This window comes from Clupea harengus, chromosome 17, assembly GCF_900700415.2.
Source record: "Clupea harengus chromosome 17, Ch_v2.0.2, whole genome shotgun sequence".
In the NCBI taxonomy this organism is placed as follows: Eukaryota; Metazoa; Chordata; class Actinopteri; order Clupeiformes; family Clupeidae; genus Clupea; species Clupea harengus.
The window spans coordinates 16,193,347-16,208,346 of record NC_045168.1 but is presented as its reverse complement, the minus strand read 5'-3'; the positions used below and the strand labels follow the sequence as shown (position 1 = coordinate 16,208,346).

The 15,000-nt window shown below is 49.7% G+C and overlaps 1 protein-coding gene across 1 annotated transcript in view; it reads right to left on the bottom strand.

Moving 5' to 3' along the window:
• LOC116224424 (neurogenic locus notch homolog protein 3-like) overlaps positions 1-8,338 on the bottom strand; it is a 27,872-nt gene extending 19,534 nt beyond the window's left edge. Inside the window, exons 1-5 of the mRNA XM_031584103.2 lie at positions 8,294-8,338; positions 7,579-7,824; positions 3,305-3,406; positions 1,321-1,512; positions 569-679 (exon numbers count right to left, since the gene is read on the bottom strand). Of these exons, the coding sequence (XP_031439963.2) occupies positions 569-679; positions 1,321-1,512; positions 3,305-3,406; positions 7,579-7,801 (628 nt within the window). The 5' untranslated portion in view covers positions 7,802-7,824; positions 8,294-8,338. The remainder of the gene's footprint in view (positions 1-568; positions 680-1,320; positions 1,513-3,304; positions 3,407-7,578; positions 7,825-8,293) is intronic.
• Positions 8,339-15,000: the final 6,662 nt, after the last annotated feature.

The window sequence follows — 15,000 nt, the reverse complement described above, 5'->3', positions numbered from 1 at the left end:
CACGAATCCCACTCACTTTTAGTTTGTTTTTCCATCTGGTTTTGCTTTCATGCCTTATCATTATCTCTCCTTTCATTTCAGATCCTGCATCTCAGACCGCAGGCCTCGCAATCAACTCATCCCTCTCACCTGCGTTTCCCCGCCCCTCTCCTCACCTGCAGCTCATCTCCTCATTGGTCCCTCAGTTTTTATACCAGTCCACTTTCACCTGTTCCCTGCCAGATGGTCTTGTGTATTTTGCCAAGTGTTTTCTCCAGTGTTTGTTATCCTGTGTGTTTCTGTCTGATTACCCTGCTTTGACCCTGTTTGCCTATTTTTGGGGATTTTGGATACCCTGCATGCTCCTCTTCGGATTTGTTTGCCTGCATGACGGATCTCCCAGTTTTGGCCTCGCCTGGAAACCTAAGTAAACTGAACTTTCTCTGCAATCTGACTCTCATTGTCGTGCTTTTGGGTTCAACTCTGTTAGTATTTGTAACCTTTACACAAACACACACACACATTCATATGAGTGGCTTTGGGTGTTGTTTGCTGTTAAGTGTGAGAAAGAAAGGGCTCGTGTCCTTACTCAAGGCCCCCTGGTGGGGAGTGAAGGTGCCGCGGGGGCATAAGATCTCCCTCAGAGTCCCCGCCGGGCAATACCTTCCCCTGGCGCAAGGCAGACCCGGTCCAACTGAACCTGGTAGGGGAACAATGCAACGTGAAATCAAAGTAATGGGTATGTGTATGTGTTGTGTGAGTGTGTGTCGTGTGTGAGCATGTATGTGTCTGTGTGTTGTGTGTGTTTATGTACTGTATGTGTGTGTGAGCATATGTGTGTGTTTTGTATATGTGTGTGTGAGCATGTATGTGTGTGAGCATGTATGTGTGTGTGTTTTGTGTATGTGTGTGTGAGCATGTACAGTATATGTTTGTGTGTGTGTGTGTATGTATGTGTGTGTGAGCATGTGTGTGTGTGTGTGTGTGTGTGAGCATGTATGTGTGTGTGTATGTGTGTGTGAGCATGTATGTATGTATGTGTGTGTGTGTATGTTAGCATGTTTGTGTGTGTGTGTGTGTGTGCGTGTGTTGTGTGTGTGTGTGTGTGAGCGTGTGTGTGTGTGTGTGTGAGGTGTGAGTGTGTGAGTGTGTGTGTGTGTGTCAGCATATGTGTGTGTGTTTTGTATATGTGTGTGTGAGTGTATGTGAATGAGTGTGTGTGTGTGTGTGTGTGTGTGTGTGTGTGTGTGTGTGTGTGTGTGTGTGTGTGTGTGTGTGTGTGTGTGTGTGTGTGTGTGAGTGTGTGAGTGTGTGAGTGTGTGTGTGTGTGTGTTGTCTCACCTGCAGGACAGAATCGTCCCTCCACACACCTCTTGCAGGCTGCTCTACTTGTCTGGCCCAGTTGTCCTCCTGCGGTTCCAGCGGGGCAAGGGGACCCGTGCGGTACCGCTGTTCCCTCCTCACAGTAGAACCCCACAGGGCACAGGAACTGGGAGCCGGGCCTGCGAGAGCTGCCCTCCAAACAGTAGAAGCCTGCACAGAACCGGCCATGGCACGATTAGAGAGAAAAATCCACTTTGGATGGTCTATACAGCAGAAACCTGCAGAGAACTGTCTATTTGTAGAGAACTGTCTGAAGAGAACTGTCTATTTGTAGAGAACTGGAACTGTCTATCTGTAGATAACTGTCTATCTGTAGAGAACTGTCTATCTGTACAGAACTGTCTTTATGTAGAGAACTGTCTATCTGTAGAGAACTGTCTATCTGTACAGAACTGACTTTATGTAGAGAACTGTCTATTTGTAGAGAACTGTCTATTTGTAGAGAACTGTCTTTATGTAGAGAACTGTCTATCTGTGTCTGATGTAGGTGGACCCTGGAGCAGACGGAGGAAAACCACAACCATTTCCCACATCACACCCATACCCACAGTGGGCTTTCAGAACTACATTTCCCACATCACACCCATACCCACAGTGGGGTTTCAGAACTACATTTCCCACATCACACCCATACCCACAGTGGGGTTTCAGAACTACATTTCCCACATCACACCCATACCCACAGTGGGGTTTCAGAACTACGTTTCCCACATCACACCCATACCCACAGCGGGGTGTCAGAACTACGTTTCCCACATCACACCCATACCCACAGTGGGGTTTCAGAACTACGTTTTGTTATTAGAGTGTCTGATGCGTAAGAGAGTTGACAGAGGATGCGGGTGTGCAGCCCCTCCCTCCCAGTTCCACCGGGACTTACACTGACAGCTGTTTTCAAGGCAAAATATAGGCAGTAGGTGGATTGCCCATAAGCTGGCAGCATACCGCATTCGGTACGACAAAAGTAATGATTGGCATGACATCATCTGTAAGAAACATTCAAAACAAGTAGCCTGGTACTTCATGTGCAATGGGCCTAGAGGCTCCAGTATGACACGTGTTAAATATGTCAACACTGTCTTCTAGCAAATAGGGGGCGCGGTTGTGGTCAGGCACGTACCCGTGGGGGTAATAAACTCTGCTCACCTCAGTACCAATAATCCATGCATTTACATGTGACTCCGTAGGACTAGACCCTGGTTTTTAAATGTTTATTTTGATAGTTGTCCATGCCAAAAAGTTTTTGTTTTGCTCATAGAACCACAAAGTCAATAAGTCGAAGCAGAATCTATGAGTCTGCCGTGGGGAAACGTTCAAGACAAGATAATGGTGCTTGTATGTATGTCACCGACGTTGGTGTGAAATTAAGCAGGCAAGACTGTTTCAGCTCAGCGGGTACCATGAAACACACTCCAGTTAACAAGGATACAATGGCAAACTCAGAACAGCACCAAAAGTACCACCAGTGGCCAAAAATGTATGAAATCCATACTGTTAAGAACTACCCCTGAGAATGCATGGGAAAAGTTAAGGAAGTTAAGCCAAACCCTGGTTACAGCCCTGCAGGTGTCATCTTGTGAAGAAAATGTTTTCACAAATGTTTAGTAAATATCTGTGTAGAGCTGTACCTGCTGGACAAGGGGAGTAAATATCTGTGTACTGTGAAGAGGTGTACCTGCTGGGCAGGGGGAGTAAATATCTGTGTAGAGGTGTACCTGCGGGACAGGCGGAGCAGTGTACCTGTGGGACAGGGGGAGCAGTGTACCTGCGGGACAGGGGGAGCAGTGTACCTGCGGGACAGGGGGAGTAAATATCTGTGTACTGTGTAGAGGACGTGTACCTGCGGGACAGGGGGAGTAAAGGTGTACCTGCGGGACAGGGGGAGCAGAGGTGTACCTGCGGGACAGGGGGAATATCTGTGTACTGTGTAGAGGACGTGTACCTGCTGGACAGGGGGAGCAGTCCCTCTCTCTCTGCAGGCCCTCCTTCGCTCCATAGCTTCCGGCTGGACACCATATGGAGACGCCACCAGTGCAGTAATACCCTGATGAAGCACATGCAGGAAGTCACAGCTCACATGTAGTATAGCACTGGTTGAAGTATAAGTAAGGGATGGTTGTAATCAGTAGGTTTTTGCTGTTACATATTTTAGACACCTGGATATAAGGTTATACCTACTGAGCAGAGGAGCAGACTTACATTAGAGTATAGAAAGGAGTATATGGTATATACAGACTTCCATTAGAGTATAGAAAGTAGTATATGGTATATACAGACTAGCATTAGAGTATAGAAAGTAGTATATGGTATATACAGACTAGCATTAGAGTATAGAAAGTAGCATATGGTATATACAGACTTACATTAGAGTATAGAAAGTAGTATATGGTATATACAGACTAGCATTAGAGTATAGAAAGTAGCATATGGTATTCAATTACTGCATGGTACTGATACTGAATAGATGCTGTAAAAGGTGCCTGGATGATGACCTTGCAGCACCTAGTCTAGAGAGCACACTCTTACACTCACTCAATGGACACATCACACACCCATCCCTAGACACACATCACACACCCATCCCTAGACACACATCACACACACATCCCTAGACACACATCACACACCCATCCCTAGACACACATCACACACCCATCCCTAGACACACATCACACACACATCCCTAGACACTCATCACACACACATCCCTAGACACACTCACTCAATGGACACATCACACACCCATCCCTAGACACACATCACACACCCATCCCTAGACACACTCACTCAATGGACACATCACACACACATCCCTAGACACACATCACACACCCATCCCTAGACACACTTACTCAATGGACACATCCCTAGACACACTCACTCAATGGACACATCACACACCCATCCCTAGACACACATCACACACACATCCCTAGACACACTCACTCAATGGACACATCACACACCCATCCCTAGACACACTCACTCAATAGACACATCACACACACATCCCTAGACACACAATGGACACATCACACACCCATCCCTAGACACACACCCAATGGACACATCACACACCCATCCCTAGACATACTCACTCAATAGACACATCACACACACATCCCTAGACACACAATGGACACATCACACACCCATCCCTAGACACACTCACTCAATAGACACATCACACACACATCCCTAGACACACAATGGACACATCACACACCCATCCCTAGACACACACTCAATGGACACATCACACACCCATCCCTAGACACACACCCAATGGACACATCACACACCCATCCCTAGACACACTCACTCAATAGACACATCACACACACATCCCTAGACACACAATGGACACATCACACACCCATCCCTAGACACACACTCAATGGACACATCACACACCCATCCCTAGACACACACCCAATGGACACATCACACACCCATCCCTAGACACACATCACACACACATCCCTAGACACTCAATGGACACATCACACACCCATCCCTAGACACACATCAAACACCCATCCCTAGACACACTCACTCAATGGACACATCACACACACATCCCTAGACACACTCACTCAATAGACACATCACACACACATCCCTAGACACACAATGGACAATGGACACATCAACACCCATCCCTAGACACACACTCAATGGACACATCACACACCCATCCCTAGACACACACCCAATGGACACATCACACACCCATCCCTAGACACACATCACACACACATCCCTAGACACTCAATGGACACATCACACACCCATCCCTAGACACACATCACACACCCATCCCTAGACACACTCACTCAATGGACACATCACACACACATCCCTAGACACACTCACTCAATAGACACATCACACACACATCCCTAGACACACAATGGACACATCACACACCCATCCCTAGACACACACTCAATGGACACATCACACACCCATCCCTAGACACACACACACCCATCCCTACACATTCAATGGACACATCACACACCCATCCCTAGACACTCACCCAATGGACACATCACACACCCATCACTAGACACCCATCCCTACACATTCAATGGACACATCACACACCCATCCCTAGACACTCACCCAGTGGACACATCACACACCCATCCCTAGACACTCACCCAATGGACACATCACACACCCATCACTAGACACCCATCCACACATTCAATGGACACATCACACACCCATCCCTAGACACACTCAATGGACACATCACACACCATCCCAGACACACACCCAATGGACACATCACACACCCATCCCTAGACACACATCACACACACATCCCTAGACACTCAATGGACACATCACACACCCATCCCTAGACACACATCACACACCCATCCCTAGACACACTCACTCAATGGACACATCACACACACATCCCTAGACACACTCACTCAATAGACACATCACACACACATCCCTAGACACACAATGGACACATCACACACCCATCCCTAGACACACACTCAATGGACACATCACACACCCATCCCTAGACACACATCACACACCCATCCCTACACATTCAATGGACACATCACACACCCATCCCTAGACACACAATGGACACATCACACACCCATCCCTAGACACACACTCAATGGACACATCACACACCCATCCCTAGACACACACCCAATGGACACATCACACACCCATCCCTAGACACACATCACACACACATCCCTAGACACTCAATGGACACATCACACACCCATCCCTAGACACACATCAAACACCCATCCCTAGACACACTCACTCAATGGACACATCACACACACATCCCTAGACACACTCACTCAATAGACACATCACACACACATCCCTAGACACACAATGGACAATGGACACATCACACACCCATCCCTAGACACACACTCAATGGACACATCACACACCCATCCCTAGACACACACCCAATGGACACATCACACACCCATCCCTAGACACACATCACACACACATCCCTAGACACTCAATGGACACATCACACACCCATCCCTAGACACACATCACACACCCATCCCTAGACACACTCACTCAATGGACACATCACACACACATCCCTAGACACACTCACTCAATAGACACATCACACACACATCCCTAGACACACAATGGACACATCACACACCATCCCTAGACACACACTCAATGGACACATCACACACCCATCCCTAGACACATCACACACCCATCCCTACACATTCAATGGACACATCACACACCATCCCTAGACACTCACCCAATGGACACATCACACACCCATCACTAGACCCCATCCCTACACATTCAATGGACACATCACACACCCATCCCTAGACACTCACCCAGTGGACACATCACACACCCATCCCTAGACACTCACCCAATGGACACATCACACACCCATCACTAGACACCCATCCCTACACATTCAATGGACACATCACACACCCATCCCTAGACACACACTCAATGGACACATCACACACCCATCCCTAGACACACACCCAATGGACACATCACACACCCATCCCTAGACACACATCACACACACATCCCTAGACACTCAATGGACACATCACACACCCATCCCTAGACACACATCACACACCCATCCCTAGACACACTCATCAATGGACACATCACACACACATCCCTAGACACACTCACTCAATAGACACATCACACACACATCCCTAGACACACAATGGACACATCACACACCCATCCCTAGACACACACTCAATGGACACATCACACACCCATCCCTAGACACACATCACACACCCATCCCTACACATTCAATGGACACATCACACACCCATCCCTAGACACTCACCCAATGGACACATCACACACCCATCACTAGACACCCATCCCTACACATTCAATGGACACATCACACACCCATCCCTAGACACTCACCCAGTGGACACATCACACACCCATCCCTAGACACTCACCCAATGGACACATCACACACCCATCACTAGACACCCATCCCTACACATTCAATGGACACATCACACACCCATCCCTAGACACTCACCCAATGGACACATCACACACCCATCCCTAGAGAGACACATCACACACCCATCCCTAGACACACACTCAATGGACACATCACACACCCATCCCTAGACACACATCACACACCCATCCCTAGACACTCACCCAATGGACACATCACACACCCATCCCTCTCCACGTCTCCATGGTGCATTCCTGCAGGGCAGGGCTGCAGGGGTCGTGACCTCTGACCCAGCTGACCCCCAGCTCTGCTCCAGAGGGAAGGCCTCGGGCCCTGGCAGCTGGCTGTGCCGTTGCACCGTTGGCATGACGACTGGCCTGGCTGGGTGGTGTCTTCACCCGGTGGGCAGGGCAGAGGCTGGGCCATCCCCTCCTGGGGGCAGAAGCTCCCTGGAAAACAAAGGCAAGGCCTCACATACCCCACCATGCCCCACCAACATGAACTAGGTGCTGGGTCTGGACTTGGACATGAACTAGGTGCTGGGTCTGGACTTGGACATGAACTAGGTGCTGGGTCTGGACTTGGACATGAACTAGGTGCTGGTTTTGGACTGGTGCTGGTGCCTTCTCATAACGGGTTTGCTTTTCCATGGGCTAGAGAGCCACTATGGAGCCATTATGTCTGTTGTGAACTCTCAACTTCAAGAGACACTAAGAGGGTATCTTCAATAAGGCAGTTTCTTTTATCAATTCTTAAATTTACAAACTGAGGAAGTCAAAAATAACTGCAAACTCTTCTTTTACTCTCGCCTGGAGGGTGGACGGGCCCTTTGGCTGTTCTACAGTCCACTCCGCTCCTCAGACCTGCACACAGAAGATGGCACTGGTTTAAGTTGCACAAACAAAGGCCCAGGCTTACACACAGTACAACTGGCTGCTTCCCTTTGTCAGCCTTGCTTCACACTGACTTCAAACACCCCTGTCTATCTAGTGGCTGCTCAGTGCCAATCTAATCTAATAGTTCACCTGAGCTTCCCACTAGTGGATGGGCCGACCTCCCTAGTTCCCAGATCACCTCCCCAGGGTCCTAGAGCCCGCCCAGTATAGCCCTGGTGAGGTATAAGCCGTCCACAACCTTCCCTAAGGGAAATCGCCACCATTTAGCCCTAGTGGAACCCCAAGAGCAGCTTGGGGTACCACACTGTGTACGCCTGCATACATCATTACATCACTGTATACGCTGTGATGGCCCAGCCGGTGAGCAGTGCCCCACATGGCTGAGTACAGCCAAACGAAGGCAATTAAGAGGCATGGTGTTGGATGGGCGGTACTACCCCAGAGGATTCTCATAGGGAACTCCTCCCCACCCAGGTGTCTCTGGTTGTCCCTCCCAGGTGCACTCAATCAATCAGGCAATCAGGAGCCTTTTTAAACTCAACCAGAGGATACGGAAGCCAGACTGTCTTGAGCTACAGAGGAGTGAGAACCAGACGCCTTCCTAGACAGTCTCAGGGTAAGAGGCCCGCGGCCTGCCTTTTATATTACTGAAGACGAGTAATCGCTCTATCTCTCTCTTGCCTCAGGAAGAGCCCGACGGAGCCCCTGACGCCAATGGCCAGACCGGTGAAGCTTTCTAAATTACCTTTGTGCGCCCCCTCCCTTTTCCCCCTTCGGTTTGTACAATAAACCTAAGTTCTGTTCACCGCAACTCCTGTGTCTGACTTCTCTTTTCCAGTTTGTGTACCCACTGTTTGCCCTTGCAAGGCCAGGCTCCCACATATGGTGGAGAATGTGGGAATTCTGAGTCTTCGCTATCAGTGGGTATACCGAGTTGGAATAGAGCACGTCAGAACAGAGGAGAAGGGCGAACATGGAAGAGGTTTTGAAAGCCATTCTGACCTCGCAAGCCAATCTGCAGACAGCGGTAGGAGAGCTGTGTAGAGCAACAGGAAGACCGAAAGAGCGAAAGCCAAAAGAGGTGCTGACTAAACTGACGCCAGATGATTACGTCGAGACCTATATTACGCTGTTTGAAAGGGCGGCAACGAGAGAGAGATGGCCAAGAGCAGAATGGGTGAACCACCTTATGCCTTTCTTGACCGGCGAAGCTCAGAAAGCCTGTCGGGATCTTTCAGCTGCAGAGGCTGTGAATTACGATAAGGTAAAGACTGCCATCCTAGCTCAATATGGACTTAGCCTCCCCGCCAAGGCACAGCGAGTGCATGACTGGAGTTACGACCCTGCTCTCCCCGTCCGGGCACAGGTGATGGGGCTAGTCCGTCAAACCAGGAGCTGGCTGGAAGAACCAGAAGGGCCGCCCATAGTGGACAGAGTGGTGATTGACCGGTGTATACGGGGCTTGCCAAATGATGCCAAGAGGTATGTCGCCCAGCAGGGGCCTCCCGATGTAGACACATTAGTAGCCTTATTAGAAAATCACCGGGTGATGGCTAGTCTGATGCGGTCAGAAAATAACAAGCCAAACAATTCTAAAGCCAAGACAGAGAGAGAGATGGTAGGCAAAGCTTTCAGTTCCCCACCAGCCCGAACGCCCTCTGGCTGGACCGGACCGGCTGCAAGACGAACCCAGTGGCCTCCAATCCCACAATGTTTTTCCTGTGGCAGAGAGGGACACCTAGCCAGAGAGTGTCCTGATCGGGATGAGCCGATGCCGACAGCCGGGTCTACCGATAACAAGGGCCTCTACTGCCACCACCTCACTACCTGTTGGGCCCATGAGGGAGCACCAGCCCCAAAGTTTCCGGTGAAGATTGCAGGGAGAGACACAGAGGCACTTTTAGACTCCGGAAGTATGGTCTCCCTCGTCCGACCACAATTCGCCAGTGCACCCTGGGGTGAAGAGATGTCTGTGTCCTGCATCCACGGGGATACCCGGAAGTATCCAACCTCCAAAATCGAAGTGATCACTCCTCGAGGAAGATTCGCTCTACAGGTTGGGGTCGTCGAACAACTGCCGGTTCCTGTGCTTTTCGGCCGGGACAGCCCCCTCTTCTCCCGCTACTGGCCAGCGAAGGCAAGGGACCCAAAACGGCGAACCAGAAAACGACCTGTGAAGATAGGAAAGTCCATAACTCGCCCCGCCTGGGCTGCAATATCCCCCGATGGTAGCCCTGCTGAAACTACTGATGACGACGTGGGTAAGGCTGTCCACACCCAGACCACAGCAACAGACCCTGAACGGGCAGCTGAGGTGGAGCCCCTGGAAGACATACACTCAGACTAGGTGTTCTCTCAATTTCCGGAAGTTGAAATGGAGGAAGGTCTTAGGCCAGGACAATTCGGCTCGGCCCAGCTGCGGGATCCCAACCTGACCCAAGCCTGGAGAGACGTCCAAGTGATAGAAGGTCAAAAGCAGGATGGGGTGAGTCAAGTGTCTTTTCCACATTTCATGATCAAGGATAAGCTGTTATACCGGGTAACTAAGAAGAACTCTGATATCTGTGAACAGTTGCTTATCCCAAAAGAGTATGCTTCAAAAGTGTTGTACCTAGCCCACTCCCACTTACTAGGGGCACATTTAGGGAGGGAGAAGACGTATGAACGTGTTCTCAGCCGTTTCTACTGGCCGGGAGTCAAGAGGGCCGTGGAGGAGTACTGCCGACATTGTGCCGAGTGTCAAATCAACTCCCCAAAGGTAGAGTACCGAAGTCCTCTGATACCCCTTCCCATTATTGAAACACCCTTTAGCAGGATTGGCATGGACATAGTTGGGCCCTTACCGAAGTCTAGCCGTGGTCACCGCTATATCCTAGTGATACTGGATTATGCAACCCGTTACCCGGAGGCAATTCCTCTACGGTCTGCTACTGGGAAGGTGGTCGCCAGGGAGATGTTTCTGCTCTTCAGTAGAGTGGGCCTGCCGGATGGAATCCTGACAGACCAAAGGTCCTGCTTTATGTCTAAAGTGATGAAATGTCTGTGCCAAAGCCTAAAGGTGAAACAAATCAGAACCTCTGTCTATCACCCTCAGACCGATGGACTTGTAGAGAGGTTCAACAAAACCTTAAAACACATGCTGCGCAAGGTAATCGCTGTTGATGGTAAGAACTGGGACCAGCTGCTGCCTTATATTCTGTTCTCTATACGCGAAGTACCCCAGGGTTCCACTGGATTTTCACTGTTCGAGCTTCTGTACGGTCGGAGGCCTCGGGGCTTGCTGGATGTGGCCAAGGAAGCCTGGGAGCAGCAGCCGTCCACCCAGCGCAGCATCGTGGAGCATGTGGAACAAATGCACCACCGAATGACCCAAGTCTGGCCCTTAGTTCGGGAGCACATGCAGCAAGCCCAAGCGCAACAGGCACAGGTATACAACCGGGGAGCCCAGGTGAGAGAGTTCAAACCGGGAGACAAGGTGATGGTTTTAATTCCAACGAATGATTGCAAGTTTTTAGCCAAGTGGCAAGGGCCTTATGAAATACTGGAACAGGTGGGGCCCGTGAACTACAGTGTATGGCAGACAGGCCATAGGAAAGCCCAACAACTGTACCATGTAAATTTACTGAAGCCATGGCATGAGCCTCTCCCTGTCCCCTCCAATGTCCTGGTAGCTAACCTGCCTCCCCAGGTCCTCCCGCCAGTGAAAATGGGTGACCAGCTGTCATCCCGGCAAGGACAAGACCTCCGAGAACTGCTCGATAGAAACAGAGATGTCTTCTCCGAGGCCCCGGGACGAACAACAGTCATCGCCCATGACATCAGAACAGAGCCGGGAAAGACAGTAAGGCTACGACCATACCGAATCCCAGAGGCCAGACGGGAGGCCATCAGAAACGAGGTGAGGAAAATGCTTGACCTTGGGGTGGTGGAGGAGTCACACAGTGCCTGGTCCAGTCCTATAGTCCTTGTTGGAAAGCCGGATGGCAGCATTAGGTTCTGCAATGACTATCGAAAGTTAAATGAGATTTCTCTGTTTGACACCTAGCCTATGTGATGAGCTGGTCGAGAGGTTAGGACCTGCCCGGTTCATCTCCACGCTAGATTTAACCAAAGGATATTGGCAGGTTCCACTCACCCCACAGGCAAGGGAGAAGACGGCCTTCTCAACGCCAGATGGTGCCTTCCACTATCGAGTCCTTCCATTTGGTCTTCATGGAGCCCCGGCAATGTTCCAGAGGCTCATGGATAAGGTGCTCCGGCCACACCAGGACTACGCTGCAGCATATCTGGACGACATTGTTATCCATAGCACGTCATAGGAGAACCATCTGCAGCACCTAGAAGCTGTTCTCCAGGCCTTACGAGAGGCTGGACTGACAGCCAACCCTGCAAAGTGCTCCCTCGCCTTGGAGGAGGCGAATTACCTTGGGTACACTGTCGGACAGAGGAGTGAGAACCAGACGCCTTCCAAGACAGTCTCAGGGTAAGAGGCCCGCGGCCTGCCTTTTATATTACTGAAGACGAGTAATCGCTCTATCTCTCTCTTGCCTCAGGAAGAGCCCGACGGAGCCCCTGACGCCAACGGCCAGACCGGTGAAGCTTTCTGAGTTACCTTTTTGCGCCCCCTCCCTTTTCCCCCTTCAGTTTGTACAATAAACCTAAGTTCTGTTCACCGCAACTCCTGTGTCTGACTTCTCTTTTCCAGTTTGTGTACCCACTGTTTGCCCTTGCAAGGCCAGGCTCCCACAACGCCTGCATACATCATTACATCACTGTATACGCCTGCATACATCATTACATCACTGTATACGCCTGCATACATCTCTGTTGCCCCAGCAACTCTAGCGGCAACAAACACAACAATGGCAGACTAGCAAGCAAGCGTAGCTAATTTCTCATATCAATGTTACAAACGTGAGACCTATGGCTATCACAGAGTGTGAAGATCTATTATGTCTAACACAGAGTGTGAAGATCTATGTCTTTTACAGAGTGTGAAGATCTATTATGTCTAACAAGATCTATGGCTATCTAATAGTGTGTGGAATAATGGCAATCTGAGAGTGAAATTGAACAAGTTTCCAGACCTGTGGTTATCCGAGCGTGTGGTAGATTCTAGATTACTGTTACTGGCTCCAGGTGCAGAGTGCTATCTACACCTTTGCATGGTAAAGAGGTGCTAGGTCATATATACCCTGGTAAAGGTTTGGAGATCCACGCAAGCAGAGTGTATGTGGTATCGACTTATACAACTGCATTTATAGTGGAGAATGAATTGAAATCTAAGTAAAAATTGAAGAATTTTGTCATCCTCTAATACAGTGAGTACTGGGCTTAAGAGTCAGAATTGGGTGTGTGTATGCTCGTGTGTGTGTGTGTGTGTGTGTGTGTGTGTGTGTGTGTGTGTGTGCGAGTGTGTGCATGTGAGTGTGTGTGTGGGGTGAAAGTAAGAGCTCAAATAGACCTCAATGAATAATGAGCATGTAAGCCATCTCTCTCTCTTTCACTCTCTCTCTTTCGCTCTCTCTCTCTCTCTCTTTCACTATCTAACTATCTGTCTCTCACTCTCTCACTCTCTTTCACTCTCTCTTTCTCTCTCTCTTTCGCTCGCTCTTTCACACTCTCTCTCTCCCTCTCTCTTTCACTCACTCTCTCTCTTTCACTCACTCTCTCTCTCTGTCTTTCACTCAGTCTCTCTTTTTCTCTCTTTCACTCAGTCTCTCTCTCTCTTTCACTCTCTCTCTCTCTCTCTCTCTCTCTCTCTTTCTCTCAGTCTCTCTTTCTCTCTTTCACTCACTCTCTCTCTATTTCACTCACTCTCTCTCTCTGTCTTTCACTCAGTCTCTCTTTTTCTCTCTTTCACTCAGTCTCTCTCTCTCTTTCACTCACTCTCTCTCTCTCTCTCTCTCTCTCTCTCTCTCTCTTTCACTCACTCTCTCTCTCCGTCTTTCACTCAGTCTCTCTTTCTCTCTCTCTCTCTTTCACTCAGTCTCTCTCTCTCTGTCTTTCACTTGCTCTCTCTCTTCCTCTCTCTCTCTCTCTCTCTCAGTCTCTCTCTCTCTTCCTCTCTTTCTCTCTCAGTCTCTCTCTCTTTCTCTCTCTCTCTCTACTTGCCAATGGGGCACTGCAGACACTGGGAGGTGAGTGCTGTGGAGTAGAAGCCCCCAGGGCAGGAAACACACTCTGTGTGTCCAGGGTCCGGCTCCTCCCCGGGGCCACACTGAGGAAGAGGAGGAAAGGAAGACATGAAAAAGACAAAACGTGTGAAACTCTCACACAGTGTTGAAAAGGAGGGGAGACCAAATGTGTGAAACTCTCACACAGTGTTGAAAAGGAGAGGAGACCAAACGTGTGAATCTGTCACAGTGTTGAAAAGGAGAGGAGACCAAACGTGTGAAACTCTCACACAGTGTCTCCATTCTCTTTGAACTGAAACTGGGTTAGGCCCAGAGTGGCAGCTGCCATGTTTGTTTGTGGTGTTGTGTGGTAATGTAGGTCAGAAGACGTGTTAAGTAATCCGTCCCGTCATGTTAAGTAATCAGTTTCGTCACAGCAGACTGGCAGACAATACCCTCCTTTGATGGCCGCCCTGGCAGACGGACCCGGCGGGGCAGGAGAGGCAGGAGGAGTGACCTTCAGGAGAGAACGTTCCGGAAGGGCACAGAGAGAGGATTCCGCTGGCACGGTCACAGGCGTAGCCATGAGGGCACAGTCTGCAGTCCACCCCGT